The sequence below is a fragment of the Kwoniella shivajii genome, chromosome 8 (genome assembly GCF_035658355.1).
Source record: "Kwoniella shivajii chromosome 8, complete sequence".
Lineage (NCBI taxonomy): Eukaryota > Fungi > Basidiomycota > Tremellomycetes > Tremellales > Cryptococcaceae > Kwoniella > Kwoniella shivajii.
Window position 1 is genome coordinate 1,254,932 of NC_085915.1, and position 17,217 is coordinate 1,272,148.

General features: G+C 44.3%; 4 protein-coding genes across 4 annotated transcripts; 1 reads left to right on the forward strand and 3 right to left on the reverse strand.

The window, feature by feature from the left end:
* Positions 1–1,441: 1,441 nt before the first annotated feature.
* IL334_006210 (uncharacterized protein) lies at positions 1,442–2,116 on the forward strand (the record flags this gene model as incomplete). The annotated part of the gene is made up of 3 exons (XM_062937914.1): positions 1,442–1,471; positions 1,591–1,998; positions 2,072–2,116. The coding sequence occupies 3 exons, from the start codon at positions 1,442–1,444 to the stop codon at positions 2,114–2,116; spliced, it is 483 nt and encodes a 160-aa protein (XP_062793965.1).
* Positions 2,117–2,868: 752 nt separating this feature from the next.
* On the reverse strand, positions 2,869–4,757 carry IL334_006211 (GDP-mannose transporter 1; the record flags this gene model as incomplete). The annotated part of the gene is made up of 9 exons (XM_062937915.1): positions 2,869–3,327; positions 3,484–3,657; positions 3,721–3,789; positions 3,855–3,885; positions 3,957–3,982; positions 4,046–4,134; positions 4,203–4,311; positions 4,426–4,481; positions 4,577–4,757. 9 exons carry the CDS (start codon positions 4,755–4,757, stop codon positions 2,869–2,871), a joined length of 1,194 nt encoding a protein of 397 aa, XP_062793966.1.
* A 763-nt stretch (positions 4,758–5,520) lies between these two features.
* Positions 5,521–7,992, reverse strand: IL334_006212 (uncharacterized protein; the record flags this gene model as incomplete). Its single annotated transcript, XM_062937916.1, has 6 exons — positions 5,521–5,749; positions 5,817–5,939; positions 6,014–6,918; positions 7,020–7,102; positions 7,168–7,337; positions 7,532–7,992. 6 exons carry the CDS (start codon positions 7,990–7,992, stop codon positions 5,521–5,523), a joined length of 1,971 nt encoding a protein of 656 aa, XP_062793967.1.
* Positions 7,993–8,533: 541 nt separating this feature from the next.
* On the reverse strand, positions 8,534–15,959 carry IL334_006213 (uncharacterized protein; the record flags this gene model as incomplete). Its single annotated transcript, XM_062937917.1, has 12 exons — positions 8,534–8,645; positions 8,721–8,920; positions 8,981–9,087; positions 9,150–9,341; positions 9,401–9,883; positions 9,935–10,120; positions 10,179–10,269; positions 10,323–14,839; positions 14,918–15,309; positions 15,363–15,628; positions 15,687–15,769; positions 15,884–15,959. The coding sequence occupies 12 exons, from the start codon at positions 15,957–15,959 to the stop codon at positions 8,534–8,536; spliced, it is 6,705 nt and encodes a 2,234-aa protein (XP_062793968.1).
* Positions 15,960–17,217: the final 1,258 nt, after the last annotated feature.

The window sequence follows — 17,217 nt, forward strand, 5'->3', positions numbered from 1 at the left end:
TGGATGACGATGACTATATTGATGTGAGTGAAGAGAGCAGGAGAACTGGACGAGAAAGTTGCAAGTGAACTTTGAGATCTTGACGAGATTGAGACGCGTTTCTCACAATTTGCTTTTTTTGATTTTGATTTTGGCGCGAATTTCTAATGATGTTTCATCTTCCTATCCGAGACGACAACGATGTCAATAATATGGATAATGATGATGATGGCGAAGCACTTGGCAGACAAGCAATCAAGCTGACAATATCAGATGAGACTTGTTGTGAGAGATGCAATCCGAGAGCACGAGAAGCGTGAACGGTGCGTGATGTTCGAAACAAGATCTAAAAATACGAGATTCTATATTTATGCCGATAAACCCCTTCCATATCCTTTCCCACGAGGGAATACATCAACAATCAAGGGAATCAAACGAAGTATGCGAATAAACCATCACGAGACAACAAGCTTGTAATGCCCTGATGCACATACTAGCTATTACAAGGTAAGCGATGTCCCATATTAGTTGGACTTGCGATCAAGAATTCAAGAAACGAATGATCATGATCGAGGCAAAGTGGTGGAGAGGATACGGGCGGGATCGTCTTTTTTGATAGTCGTGCGACGTGTCTTTCTGTTAATACATGCTCCTTGATATAGATTCCATATAGTCGTGCTATAAGACGACTTTCAGAATGTGTTGGTTTCTCAATTGGCCTCATCAACAAAGATCTGTTCAAAATTAACAACGGAGAAACATTCCTCGGCGCATTTGCTTTCTGATCGTGATCTTATCTTTGGCATTTACCTTCCGAACGCTATGAACATCTATTTGTCCAATACGTCTGTGCGCGGATTCCATTTTATACGGTGAATTGGTGAATGCCCAATTGCATTGAAACTTCTTAATCCTGACATGCACACGAAGGGCCACTCGATTTGGATTGAACGCAGGTCCTAAGTATCAGTTGTAACGTGCAATGTTGCAAGCAGAAAATAACCAGTGAATAAATAAAACAGCTCGCGTCCAGTTGAGTCACCGTGACCAGCACGTGTCGACCACGACCCATTACTGCAAGGCAAAACGGGATCAAAAACGATGTAGGTAGGCAAATGCCACACGATTATATATCCGACGGAGTTTCGTCAATTGCTTTCTGACAATTCACCTAAAAAGTCCTCTCAGTAGTGCATTCCATCGTCGAGCGAGTGTCTACCTAAAAGTGTGAGGCCTGATAACACATTCACCTTTCTTCTCCTCATCAACACGCCAAAGGTCAGTATCCCCTCCTACTATACGTATTCAGCATTTCCACAAGCATACAGCTGACCTTGCTATATTTTAAAATCACTTTATAGTCAGCGGCCTTTTTCAAGCAAATTCACATCACCGAAAAAAACCCTATATTCCTCTTCATTTCTTAATTTAAGAAAACAAAAAGGTATATAAATTAGACAAAATGATCATCACCAAGCAAAACCGACGAGTCGTGAGTTTGACCTTCTTCTAGCCCGCCGCGGGCTAGACAGTCTCAGTCATCTTCAGAAAGACAGACAATAAATGGGGTGTGTATATGGGGGTAATTTACTGATAAAATTAACTTACCAGATCTACGAGACCCTTTTCAAGGAAGGTGTTTTAGTCGCTCCTAAAGATTTCAACAGACCTGCTCATCCCGATATCACTTCTGTTCGAAACCTTGAAGTTGTCAAAGCTATGCAATCTTTGACTTCTAAAGGATACGTCAAGACTCAATTCTCTTGGCAATGGTATTACTACACCCTCACTGAGGAAGGTCTCGCTTACCTCAGAGAGTACTTGAACCTCCCTTCAGAGATCGTTCCTCAAACTCACATGAAACCCGCCAGACCTCAAGGTAGACCTTCAGGTTACGGTGGTGACAGACGAGAAGGTGGAAGAGAAGGTGGCGCTTACAGAGCACCAAGAGGTGACAGAGAATACAGAAGAAGAGATGATGGTGGTGAGAAAGAAGGCGCCTCAGGTGACTACCGACCTGTAAGTTATACATCTCATCTCTTCATACCATATAGTAAATAAAAATCTGATATATACTCATTTTACCATTTAGCGATTCGGCGGTGTCGGTCGAGGTGCCGGTGCTCCCCCTTCTTAAGTCACTCCTAATTCAATATCAGACTAGACTACTTCTTCGATCCTTCATTCGGTCTACATTAGCGATAAGATAGTATTAAATGATAGATCTTGGAAGTTTGTTTGTTCTGACTTGATGATATTCGGTCGACGTGGGCGGAAATTTGTCGAAAAAGGGTTCTTTTCATGGGTGTCAAAAAGCATGGGAACTGCAAGGATCATAATATCGATAGGAGATCGTTTAGATTGTTGATAACTGTTATGCATCCTCCCATTGCGCTTGACTTGATTGGTAGTGTCTGAAGCCATCCGAGTCCCTTCTCGTCGAGTGATCGTGCCCGTTATTCGATCGGACCTGTCTCACGTCCTTCTCGACTATGTGTTTCAGGCGAGATATTGATGCCAGGAGTGGAAAGCAGTCAACAAAACCACGATGACATTACAGCTTGCCTTGTTCTACCTTGTTCTACCTAGAACTCTTGCTTCTCAATGCAAGCTGTGCATATCAGGCTCTATATGTGGATTCATGATCTTTGAAATTACTCGATTAGATTTTGTGTTGTAATGTGTATTGAAATGTATATGAACACTATCATATGCTATGATACCACCAGCTGATCAGACAAGCAGAAGTTTCTGTACATTTTGCACGAGGACATCGTTCTCCTCCCGTTCCCTTTCCCCCTGCTAGATTTATCTTCCCTCCAAAGTCTGAAACAGGGCTTTGTGTTATTGTTCCCTCTTCATCGAGCTATCACTCGGAGTCCTCTTTGATTACGCTCTTCCTCCAGTTGCACCTCTAGCTTTATTAGCTTGATCAATCTTTGCTTGATTTGTTTTCGCCACGGCGTACACTATACCTGCTAATCCACCTACACCTATAGCAGAGACGTTACCAAAACTAGCTTGATCACCGAAGAATAACATTCCTGATGCTGCTACTGGAAGTTTGTTCAAGGCGCCAACCATTGAGTATGTCGTTGATCCACATACTCGAACACACCACGCAGTGGAGTATGAGATGAACACCGCAGCTGCTCCTGAGAAGGCGATGGCTGATAAGAGGATGACTCGATTGGATGCAGGAAAATTAAGTTGAAGTGATTCAGTTCCCCAATCTTCAACAATCAATGAAAAGACCACTAAGATCGGGATGGAAAGTAAATTGTTGTAGAACATTGAGTCCCAATCTTTGAACCCGGTAACCTTGATTCGCTTTCTCATGAATAGGACCTAGAGGGGTCAAGATGAGACATTGTCAGTAAACGTTGAGGCGATTCCTCTAGACATCATCTCCTGCCAGTCTGGCCCCCCGACCCAGCAATCGCCCCTTTGTCGCTCGGAAGAAGGCAAAGCCACATTCGATCACCGTGAAAAGGCCACACTCACATAAGCGGCAGAAGCCAAACAATTAGCAGCCATCCACACGTATCCTGCATTCAACCCTCCAATAGTTGATATAGGTCCAGCGACAATTTCTAGACCAACAGTAGGATCTAGTTCAGGAGGATTACTCCATGTAGAAGAGATATCTGCCCATGCGGCGATGATAGACGATCCGACCTGAACAGCGATCCGTCAGCCTGGTATCCTTGAGTCACCCAGAGGTTTGGAAAGGAAGCTCACCATCAAGGCAAATGAACAAAGTGTTAGTCCAGTTACATTTCCATTGAACATGAATACTTCTCCATATGCCTGATACACAATGGACTTGATCAGTGGCTGATTTCTGTCGTTTCCTTAACCTGGTAGCCACTTACGATCAGGATGATAGTAAGATTCTTGAAGATACTAGACATTGGGAGTCGGTCAAAATCAGTCTAGCAAGGTGGAATATGAAGCTCAGAGTGGACTCGGCTCACGTGTAAACAGGGATAGACAAGAATTGCTAAGTGCGACAAGATTAGCTTGCGATCTCTTTAAGCAATGTGAAAAATAAATTTGGACTCACCAAACTCTTTGATCCAGTATAAATGACCGCGACGAGTAAAGATGAGATAGGCCACCAAGCTTTAGCATCTTTCATGTCGAAATCACGGACTATAGTGTATTCATGAATAGCATAAGCAATTGAACGACCGGTCATGATTGGAAGATACGATGCTTACATGTAATGACGCCGAATCTTTTCACAGAGTATACTGCCAATACACAAACGGCAGATTGGATAGCGAGAAGCAAGAATGTCATTGTGAAGTTTGCACCTGATACGACGTACTATCAGAATACATGTTTTAATATTAGTAAATGTGATTCGAATGCAAGTGTTTTAATGGGGGATGAATAGGATAACTCCCATTGAGATGTTATTGGCTATACATGAATACTCACTTTGTTCACTACGGTCATCATGATACTAGCAGCGCAATAAGATAAGATTGGGAAGGCTATTTGTGAGGCCAAAGGATGTGTTTGATAACAAGTCAGTTTGATTAGCTGTTTGATATCGATCTCAGAAGTCAGAGTGGGGGATAAGACTGACCTTGTTCTTTGCCAGATAAGACATCTTTCCTCTCTTCTCTTCTTTCCCTACCTTCTCTCTCCCTCTCCGCACCTAGGTTGTTCATCAACATCGCATTGGGATTGTTATCATCTTTACCAAATGAATTACTTGGTGTACCGGGTCTGGATATGTTTGGAGTCGGAACGAATGGTTTTGACATGATTGTGAAGTATCAGATATTAAAAGCTGACGTAGAGAATGGGGGGATTCGGTTGGAGTTTGTCAAAATAAGCCTTTCGTGGTCGAATTTCTCGTATATGATATTTGACGTTTGACGGTACCAGCGACGCGGTAGGTAGACGGTATTATCGACGGGATCTCCTAGCAGCTCGATGGAGGGTGTATGTGTATGTCTGATGCCAAGTAACTAAATGTGTATGCGTATGAACCTCTGAAGTCCCAATGGAGCGATGGAAGCAAGCAGGTGAAGATGTACTGATGAAGACAAAGAGACCCAAAAAAAAGCGAAAAAGCAATGCAAAGATGCGCAAGAGCGTGATAGGATGGGATTCAGGGTAAAATAGATAGAAAAAGGAGAACAACGTGGTATCTCCAAAATATGTGTGGCGTATGAACAAGGTAGCATAATCATTTCAGCTTCAACAGAAGTCACGTATGAGTATGGTCAGGGAGGAGAGAAGGTAGACCGACAAGACTTGCACAGTTCTGGTGAAACGATACATCATAAGCTGAATGAGAGGTCGATAGGTCAAATAAAGGATAAAGAACAAACAAACGACCCGCTTCTCATATCCGCCGACCGCTGTAACGTCATACAGCTTGAAAAATGATATATATTGTGCATGGTATACTTATAACTGTACAGATTGTTCTCATAGAGATTTAAGATCATTCGTTTTCATCACATTTGTCTTCGAATCGTACTTCTCATGACTAGGTTGACACTCCTCATCATCTGAATTTTACTTGCCTTGGTTACTCTCAGAGACCATCGCCGAAGAAAATCCTTCTGCACTATTTGCTTGCCCCTGCGGTGCGGGAACCGATGTGGATCCTTGAGGTGTATTACCATTATTTAGCGGTGGCGGCGTACTTCCGCTTGCCGCAGATGTGTTTGTAGGAGGTTTGGTATTCACGTTTAACAGTTTAGCTAATGCCAGTAATTGGTTTTTGGAACATTGCCCCAGATGTCTATTCGCGCACTGATTATCAGCTTTTACTATCATTTAGCATACAAGTAGGTGGCAGAGAGACATACACTGATAATACAATTGTCTTTTTGTCTTCTGAGGTCTTCACTATGCTAGCTGGAGTTTTGGGAGAATTGGCCGTTGGTGGAATGATCAATAATCCCAAAGCAACCAGTTGGGGGATCAAGGACCTATATGCGATCAATCAGCTTCGTGTGTCCAAGAACCGCGGACCAATAAGCTGAATAAGAGAAACGCAGCTCACATATTCACAGTCAATGATACGGGACCTTTGTTGACCGCTGTTGATGCTGTAGTCGACGTGGACCCAGGTGTCGTTGGTGCGGAAGGAGGTCTAATACTCTGAGGAGGTTGAGGAGGTTGAGGAGGTTGAGGAGGTTGAGGAGGTAGGGAGGTGGAAGTCGAAGCTGGACTAGGCGTTACGGTGCCAGAACCGTTGGTATGCGTGGTGACAGGTGGTCTGGTTCCTCCTCTGCCCCTACCTCTAGGACGTCCGCGAGGTTTGCCTCGATCAGCACGCGGCGTTGATGACGATGGCACTGAAGCAGGTGAGACTAAAGGGTTGTGTGAAATGGCAGTATTGGATATCTGGCTGGTTGGAAGTATTGGCTGCACAGTCTGTCCTATCACCGGTGCGGAAGTTGGTGGAGTAGGGGTAAATGGTGAGTGAGCAGTGGACGGTTGACCAGGAGAGGGATTATGACCTGGCTGTGATGTGATAGGTGAGGGAATTGAATTGGAAGAGGGAATCGACGTCTTTGCTAAATTTCTTCTTCGTTCCTCTTCCTCTTGTATCTGTTTTAATCTTTGATCACGTATTCGTTTCTTTTCCAGCTCAGCTCTTATTCTTGAATCCTCAATGAGTTTCTTGTCATCTTCCACTTTCCTCTTCAGATTTTCTATCCTTCTCTTTTCATGTTCAATCTTCCTTTTCTCATCTTCAATAGCCCGTATTCTTTCTGTTTCAACTCGTAATTTTTCATCTTCTATGCGTCTTTTCTCTTCTTCAATCTTACGTTTTGCATTTTCGATAATTGCGTATTCTGCATTCAATGGTCTTAGGATTGTTTGAAGTGATGACACTTCCTCTTTCAAATCAGAAACTAAATTACTGGTTATGGATATCAATGACGGGATGTGCGAGGGGTACTGTTCATGGAACATCGAAAATCAGTACGTAGATTGCCTGACATAGCCAAAGAAGGATGACCGCTATCCGATAGAATGATCCAATTTTCGTGACTACTTACATCTGCCTCACTTCTCCTAACTTTCCCAAATCTGGTTTTCAAACCTCTTATCTTCTCCACCAGCTCATTCGCTTCGTTCATCTCTGAAATGATGAGATGTTCAGCTTGAGCCTTCCCTTTAGAAGTCTCCGGGTAAAAGTTAGCTTACCTGTGATTTCCTGTTTTTCAGTCTTGTATTGACCTTCCAATTCTTCGTCATGTATTTGCCAAATGTGATAAGGCAATAACCTATCTACAACATCTTCAAATGAATCGAATCTACTCGGTGGCGGTGGGTACAAAGTTTGAGTTTGATCTAATAGCATTGCTAGATGAAGGCTGATATTGATTTAAAGGTATGATTCGAGGTGGTTCGCAGGACGATTTGATGACAGGAATGATTTCAAGAGATATCATCAGGTATATCCAAACATGGATGTCGACAGAGTGAGCGAACAGAACAGCAAACGGTAAAAGTCCATCTGGTCAGCTTTCCTTTCCTTTCTTCCAGTACAGTATATTATAGAGCTCACCTAGTACATTCACTTTCCAAGTAATCAATCTCTTCATCATTATAACCCATCATTGACCATTTTCTCTTCTTATTTGCCAAGTTCAATTCTTTCTCGTAAGATGGTGCAGTCGACGGTCCTGCTTTAGCATTTACATGACCTGGGAACGACTTGTTCGAAGAAGTTGGTATTGCTGGTTGTAGTGATTTTGATGTAGATGACGACAACGGTGCTGTTGGGGGTAGTGTTGATGAAGGTAGTGAGCTTGGTAGTCTTGCCGTTGGAGTTGAGATAGGCTTGAGTGCTGCCTTAGAGGTATCTCCAGTATGTGAGGATTCACCTTTGATGGCGGGCATCGGTATCGGAGGAGGTAACTCGTTTTGGCCCTTTCCTTGTTCCTTTTTCACATTATCTGTCGTTATTGATTCATTTTGACTTTGATTAGGTATTGATTCAGTTGATATAGGATTGATAGTTGACATCTGCAGATGAGAATGGTGATGAATATTGGGATGTACTAGAGATGTAGAGAGTGGACACCCTCCACTTCTTTGATTTCAGTTCTGCTTTTCGTGTTGGATGAGATTATTATTTATTTATCGTGATGCGAGATGGGAAGATAAAAAATCAGAACATATAGGGAATGGAACAGTTGAAAACACAAACCATATTAACGGAATCAAAATAAAGTGTATACCCCCCGGGAATTACTTTGTGTTCCAATCGAATGTGGCACTTTTCTGTGTCCACAATTGAACAGTTGATGAAGACATGTGGTTTGCATATATGTGAAAGAGAAATGTATCGTAAAAATCCAATCTCATCTATTTAGTTTCAAGGAAATACCAAAAATGAAACCCTTTTAATATAATCATGCGAGAGTGAGAGAGAGAGAGAGATAAAGAGGAGAAAGCAAAAGGGGCATGCGAAATGATATACAAGTGAAAGAAAGGGAAAATCAATGCAAAAATATGAGAAAGTATCCAATCGAGAACCAAATCAAAATCATATCCTGCGCTTGGCTTAAGGGTTAGATGTAACACCTAATTCAGCCAACACTTCAGCTTTTTGTTCAGGTGATAAACCTTCGAGTATTCTCTTGAATCCTGACATTACACCTTCTTGATTACTTGATCTGTTATCATCACCAAAAACATACAATCAGTCCAAATTGTACTCAATATATCAGGAGAGAAAACACAATACTCACGCCCATGAAACCAAAGTCTCGGCACAGTATTCGTCCCTTATGCTCTGTACGAAATTCTCCACTGCTTCACCTTGTTTCTCAATATACGCAGCGACGTCAGAATCAGATCCGAGTTCTGTGGGGATAAACTGTGATAACAATTCTTTTCGTTCGGGGTATGTCAAATCAGGATTGGCAGTAGAAAGCTTTTTCATTATTCGCTGCAAATCACCAAAACGTCAGCTGGAATTACGATTTTGCTGTGCTTCTGGTGAACTCACAACTTCGCTCAACTTTCTTCTCAATGACCAGTAAATCGCTCGTCGTGAATGCTCCCAGTCGCACGGTATACAGTCAGCCTTGGCCTTCATTCGTCCACTTCGATCGTCTAAATCGTTGGCGGGCTTGTCAGCAAATATCCTGTTGGCAAATCCAAGTGTAATCACTCACGCAAGTCGGCGAACTCCAAGGCAACAGATTGGTAAGCAGGTTGAAGGTGTTTTTCACGAGCCTCGAGTTTAGTGGTGGCCGCAAGTTTTTCTTCAGCATTGGCATTGGGGTCTTCAGAAGCTTTCTTGAGTTCAGCATAATCGGAATCAAGTCGAGCCATTGTAGCTTGCACCTTTGGTCTTCGGTATTTGACTGTTGTATCACAAAATTAGCTCTGAATTATGATGAAGTGCGATAAAAGCTGCACGAACCTTCAACGATACCCTCGGGTTCCAACACACCACCTCGGGACTCATTATCAACGAACATTGACATGTGTTCAGGGTTAATCGAAGGGTCTAACACTACCCAAGCACCACCTCTCAATTCACCATTAGGAACAAGGTAGACGATAACGGGATGTCGATAACTTGAGAGACCATCAACGATCTTGGCTCCTTCTTTCAAGATAGCTTGAGCCATATCTGACATTCCACCAGAGAAACCTCGGAAATTGGCAAAGATGACCAAAGGAAGACCTTCTCTGTTGGAATCCTCGATAGCGGTGGCGGTCTTTCTTGAAGAATCCGGGAACCATACTGTACCGGCGAGCGATACTCTTGATTCGTGGGAGTTTTCGTTGGCAGGATCAGCGGGGTCAACTCTTTCAATGGATCGAGTTTCAGCTGCAATGACGGAAACAGGGATACCATTAAGTCGTCCTCGTCCAGTCACGATGGTTTGAGCCCATCCACCTAATTCAGGATATCAGTGTTGCGCTAAAATCTACACAATCGAGGACTCACCCATTGTCTCGAAGAAACTGCCGTTGTCAAGAATACCCGACTTCCAGGTGTTGACACCATCTACATCCTCGTAACAACCAGCAAGGAAGTTTCGGGGATCGTAAGCTGCTTTAGTGGGTTTCCAATCAACACTTCGGTCCCATGAGTCGCCGGTTGGAAGGATAGGAATAGCTCGTCCTCGTCGGTCTGCGAAGAGAAATGAATCTTAGCAAGTGTCCGATACAATCTGGTGTTGAAGACTCACCAGGAATGAACATCAAGTAGTTGATAATCTGAAGGGCACCGTCCAAGTCACTAGCGGCAACAAGATGAGAAATACCATTCTTGTACATGATCTGTACGGATTGTTAGCATACATCTCGTTTTGTTATGCAGATCCATCACTTACTTGAGGACCACCAAGTTGAATGTTTGAAGTGTAAACTTCTTTCCCCAAGACCTTGTTGATAGCTTGAGCACCAGTCAAGATGATAGGTTGACTCTCTACTTGTACAACACGTTGACCGAGTCTGACGAGGTAAGCACCGATACCGACTGATCGGGCGGTGACCAGAGAAATGGTGAAGATATCATCGTAAGCTCTGGCGGTTTCACCAGCGATCAAACCTGATCCTCTAAGACACTCTACACCTAAACCATCTTTGAGACCGATAATAGAGGTGATTTGATGTCTTCGTTCGCCATTAACTTCAATCTCGTTGGTGATGACACTACCAGCACCTAGGGTGTTGAGTTTTTCAAGTTTTTCAGGAGTAAGGTAAAGGTAATCGAAACCCTTTTCAGGTTTACCGGGTTCTCTCCATGCTACATCGAAGAGAGCCATGACTTCTTCTGCAAGACCGATACGAGCACCGGAGTTTGCGGAAAGGTAGACTCGAGGAAGACCATGGTGTCTGGCGTATTGGGTAGCTTTGTAGAAGAAGTCGTCTTCGATTGGACCGAAAGAACCGATTTGGTAGGTTATATCGTTGGAGATGACAACCACCTTTCGACCCTTTGGATATTCAGGGGTCTTCATGGTGAACACCCATGCGACCATACCGAAAGTGTTGAGACCAGGAGGACGATTGACTTCTTGCAATGCACCATGTTCATCGAGAACGAGTTCAGAGGCGTGAAGGATGTCCGAAGGGATCTTGATATGAGGGATATATTGAGTGAGTTGTCGCCAAGCTTTGTCCACAGCTTGTCTGAAGAGATCAGGGAAGTCGTAGACATAAGTGGTACCAGTAAGATGGGCTTGGTAACGTCGAGGTTGAAGCGATTCTTTAGTGGTGTAAGGGAAGTTGACAGGTTGAAGATGGAATTGACCTTGGTCTCCGATCGATTTGAGGATAGATTTTCCTTTGTCATTGGTGATCTCTTGGTAAGCTTCATATTTGACAACGAAACCGGAGACATTCTCGATGAATGCGCGGATGGGTAATGGGTTACCCTCTTCATCTTCAATAACGACTCTGATTTCCGCTTGAGTTACTCGCAATCGCCACAACCGTTTGCCGTGTCGCTCAATGAATCCAGCGAGAGCTTCTTGGAGATCATCATATGATACACTGAGAGAGTAGACACAGTTGACGCTGATGTGGTTACAATCGGCTTGTCGGAACTGACCTGAAACTACGTCCAAGGTATCAAGAATATCTCCCACGAGTCGATCAGTCTCTGAAATGAGGTATTCCTTGACTTGCATGTTACCTTGGAATCGACCAGGACGTAATAGTGCCCGAACGAAGAATCGTACATCAGAAGAATTTTCTCGACCAACGGCCTGGTAAACATGGATTTGTCTGTTGGAAGAGGGTTGAGGGGTGATCTTAAAATTGGCCAGTCGTCCAAGCTCAAGCTGATAAGCGAGTGCAGGTTCTATGTTTCTGATAGCTTCCTCTTCCTTCCAGGATCCATCGGAGGTAGGTCGAAGAGTGAAGTAAGAGGGGTATTCACCTTTTCGGCAAGCAAGGAAAGATACTCGTCGAATACCTTTACCGGTGATCCTATCGGCGTATTGGTTCGCGAGGGCATGGAATTTGTCATTGAGGTCTTGATCCTTGTAATCTTCACCATTGAACAGTCTTAATGCAACATTCAAGACGTGAGGACTTCGAGCATCACTACCGTACTTTTCGGCAAACTCAGCATGGCTGAAAGAGGGGTACATGGACAATAACTTGGCGAATCCGTTCTCAAGATCGGTAAGTTTGTTGTACGAAGTCATGAGACCGAATCGAGTAGGCTCGGTTCTGGTATTAACAACGTAGTTGAGGTCGGACATGGAAGCGATTCGAGAGAAATCCCGCATAGAGTCCACACGAGGAGTCACAGGTTCGGACTGAGGAGATCCAAGCTTGAACTTCCAAGTAATTATGTGAGGTTCACCATTCTCTCCAACCTCGTAATCAAGGTGCATGACGTTGTAGACTCGGTAGGCTCGTCGGATATATACTTCCAAAGAAGCAAGAGCAACCCAAGGATCTTCATGTTCGAAGAAGGTGGTGAGGACATCAAAGACGGTGTATCGAGAATCGGTGACTTCCTTTAGCATATCAGCAGAGGGAAGTCTATGTCCAGTACCGAGTTCACCGTAGTAGCTGGTGGTAACAGAAGCTTTGAGAAGTTGCTCGAGCTGCGTGAGTCTTTCTTGGTAAGATGGAAGTGAACCGACGATCATCACTTCCTTAGCTTTGAGCGCTACTTTAGCAGCAGGTCGAGACTCAAGAGTAGCCAATCGGTTGAGAGCTGCATTGATCTGACTTTCGGGATTTACAGAAGCTCGAGGAGATTCGCTTTTGACGATATCGAGTAATGCTAGGACAAGCTTGGTTTTCGAAGCGATCTTGCCGTGAGAAAGTACTAGTCTGACCACCGCATCGAGGTCTTTGTTGTCTTCTCGAAGCTTGAGAACAACGTTCTCAGCGGTTCGAGTGGAATCAGCGAATGGTTCTTCAACATCGGCAAAGTAGTTGAGCATATCGGCCCAGGTTCTCCACTCGTGGACCTTGAGGCCGTGAGCGAAAGCATCAATGAGGACTTGAAGAGGAGAGATAGCTGCTACGACTTGAACTCGTTCTTTGATTGGTACATTCTCTTCAATGTAATAGTCAATCGCTCGCTTGAGCTTGAGGGAGGGGAATTCAAGCTGCTTGGCTCTGCAAGAGTCAAGAGTAGCTCTGACTTCCTCTTCGAGCTTTTGAGGGATTCGGCCGCTGAGGGTAGACATAACATCTTGAGCGTTGGAGTAAGGTAAGTCAACGTCTCGTAAGGTAGACTCGACGATTCGAAGAGAGTTGATGACGGAAGCGCTGTTGTCGAAACCTTGCAGGTTGTCGTAAAGTATCTCGAGGTGTTCTCGAAGTCGTTGATGAGGTTTTGTACCGTATCGACCGTTCTTGAGCTCGAAAGTTGGAAGAATACCCTCGAATGGTTTAGCGAATTTGACCTTGGTGGGATCATCAAGAGTCAAGATACCGAGTAATTCACCAGAGGCTAAAGTTTGACCAGGTTGTTTCATGAATTGGGCAATACCGCTTTCACTGGCAGTGACAGGCATGATCATTTTCATGACCTCGATTTCAGCGTAAGATTCACCGGCATCAATGTGATCACCAGAGTCTACAAGGTATCGAACGAGTTTACCGGGAGAAGGAGATCGAAGTTGTGTAGGATCTTGTTCATCCTCAATGACGGTAGTCTTGGAGTCAATGGAGAGAACCATTGCGCCGACCTCTTCTCGCCAGTAGATCGTGTGAGAAGCTCCTTCGAGGGCGATAAGGAGACCGCCATCGCTCAAGCTTCGAGCGCCAACGAAGATCCGACCACCATTGAGATAGAGGGTAAATGAGAAGAGTGAGGATTTAGCCATAGCGAAGGAGTATCGAACATTCTCGTAAATGAACTCGCTCTTGAAGAAGGTTTGGAGAGTATCTTTGGGTGGGACTTGACCTTTGTCAAGAACCGATTTGTACTTAGCCAAAGAAGCTTCATACGCAATATGAGCTTTGACTACAGCACCACAGATGACGGCAATGGTTGGATCGGGTCGTTCAGATGTCATACCCTCGGCAATAAGACCATCAAGCCATTGAGTAGTAAGAGTGTTGTTCTCGAATTCAGGTTTTTCGAGCAATTTGATAAGGTATTCAACAGTAGTTCTAAATTCACCTCGAATGGAGAGTTCTTTCAGAGCAACTACCATTGATTTACGTGCTTCACTACGTTCCATACCATAAGCGAAGATATGACCGAATTGAGAATCGGCATATTCGTGAAGACCACCGGCGGAAGAGACTGAGAAATAACCCCAGACATTCGAATTGGATCTAAAATTGAGCTCGGTAAGATTACCGGAAGAAGGTTTGAATCCAGCATCTGGATTTTCACCAGTAATTCGACAAGCAATAACGTGACCTTTTGGTTTAGGTTTTCGCTGTGTGTTGGCAGATTCAGGTCGTGTACCGTCAAAGTCAATTTCGGTGACACCGTGAGGGTCCATACCGTATAGCGTTCGGATATCTCTGATTCGGTGCAAGGGGATACCCATAGCTACTTGGAGTTGGATAGCGGGAATGTTACAACCAGAGACCATTTCGGTAGTAGGATGCTCTACTTGAAGACGAGGATTGAGTTCAAGGAAGTAGAAGGAATCATCGGAATGAGAATACAGGTATTCGACGGTACCCGCAGAGACGTAACCGACAAGTCTAGCGAGTCGTACTGCAGCTTTCTCCATCTCCTCAAAGGTGTCGGGTCGAGCGATTGTGACGGGAGCTTCTTCAATGATCTTTTGGTGTCGTCGTTGAACGGAACAATCTCGACCGAAAAGGGAGATAGCATTACCATACTGATCGGCCATTAGTTGAACTTCGAGATGTCGTGCTGATCCAGCGAGCTTCATGATGAAGATTGGGGAACCTGAAAAGGGATAAAATAATCAGATAATTGTTTGAAATTGCTGCGAAGAGAGATAGGGTTGCAGATGTTTGTACTCACCAGGTACTTCACCCGCTACTGCTTGGAAAGCGTTCTTAAACTTCTCGGCCTCCTCAACCTTTCTGATACCTTTACCACCACCGCCTTCACTAGCTTTGATCATGATAGGCCATCCAATCTTCTCCGCCTTCTCAAGACCTTGTTCCCACGAGTGGACACAAGCCTCGCTATAAGCGTCATCGGGGACGGTTACGAAACCTTGAGGAGAGAGTATAGTGTCTGAGATACCGGTACCAGACCAAGGCATGCAAGGTACTTTGGCGTGCTGAGCAACGATGGTGGATGAGATTTTGTCTCCCAATGATCGCATAGCTGTTCCTGGAGGACCGATGAAGACGATCTTGGATTTGGCAAGGGTTTCAGGAAGTCGAGGGTTTTCTGATGCATGACCCCTAAATTGGGCATCAGTAAAGTCGCAGCAGGTTCGGAGTGAAAGATTGCTCACCATCCAGCCCAAACCGCATGTACACCAGCTCTTTCAGCTACGTCAACGATCAAATCGACATTGGCATAATTGTTATTGTTAGAACCACCAGGAACTTCTACATATCTATCCGCCATTCGGATGTACTCTGCGTTGATCCTCAAATCATCAGGAGTAGCCATGACGGTGAACTCAATCTGACGATCTGATCCAAAGGTCTCATACGACCATTTTCTGACGGATCGGATTTCCTTGACAGCACCGATACCATTGTTTGCGATGAGCACCTGGACGATAAGGTCAGAGTGAAAACCTTGAACGCGATTGGCAACGTATCTGACATACCTTGGTTATTACGGTGTGACCTCCTTGAGCTTTTACGAAGTCTGTTACTCTACTTGCGGGTGCGACATCAAGAGAGTTGGCACCTTTGGATTATAGAGACCAGGAAAGGAGAGAATAGGATTGTATCGTCAGCTTTTCGATACCGCAGCAGAAGCTCATTCCTGAGTCCGTCCGTGCTCATAACGAGAGCTACTTACCTATGAAATGGGCCACTTTGGCGTGGTCATATTGATCCGCATGGCCATCAGCGGCAGTCCCATTGACCGTGGACATGGTGGGTGAAGTTTATCCTTTTGGGGAAAGATACGAGTCTGCTCAAGATGATATATGCGTTATGAGTTGAAGTGAACCAAAAGATATATTGAAAGTGGAGGTCTTGGTCGTTAAAAATGCGTCAAAGCGAGATCAGCTGTTGATGGACAGTAAAGAAACAACAGCTGCAAGGAGTTGATCCAGATATATAGGAGGCGTGACCGTGTCAGAGACCAAAAGCGGACTAATGAAGTTGAAGAGAGGATGATGAATATGTCTTTGACGTTGATGGATGAGAATGAAATGGTACGTAACCCCCCTCTGGCTTACAATTGTCCCTTCCAAAATAAATCACAAGGTTGCTTGCTTGGTTGCTTGCTGCTCATCATCATCTTTGGGGATCATTTTCCAAACCTTTAAACCCCGGCAAAAAACATAACCCCATAGACAAACAAAGTGGAGGTTTGGACAAACACGTGGAACAGATTAAAGAAATGATCGGAATGTCTGTTTACATAATCTTCATCAGCTGTTTTCCCCCCAAAACAGAGTTGTCATCGGTTTTGTTCGGCTAACGATGGAAAACACTCTCTCTTGAACATGAATGGGGGACGATGATGGTGTGAACTGTTTTTGTCACTGTCTCACATGAATCTCAACAAACTATCGTCCTAGAGTGGGTACGACTGTGCATGACAGTCCAGCGGTACATGAAGACCTAGCATCGATACTGACGCCTGGAGGATTGACTGATTCGGTTTAGACTGTCAGATAATAGAAAGTTATAGAGGAGAACCAATGTGTTATCGTAACAATCCATTACTAACATGCTCGACTATGGCATACTCATGGTACATAGGAGCTCTGAACACCTTGACTCGACTCGAATCAACGAAAACAGAGTACGCGACAAAAAAGGTAGAAAACGAAGACTGAAATATAATTGACCGCGCGACCTGGAAGCTTGTTGTGTGACCTCGAGGATTTTGTCCACCTTATACCTTATGAAGCAGACACCACAAAGGGTAAGAGGAGGAGGTGTGTGTTTTTCCCAAAAAGAGATACAAATGGGACGGGTTGATCGCGCGCTCTTTCGAACATCTCTAAACTGGTGGTAACTGGTGGTCGTTGCCTCAAGTCTCCGGCCGGAAAACTTGAGGCAACGATTTCCGCTAAGTAAATTATGCTAACGCGGTCGTAAGTATACTTGATATCGCTTTGTAAACCTTGTGTCGAATAAATGTACAAAGTAATTCTCCGATCTTGCCTCCCGATATTG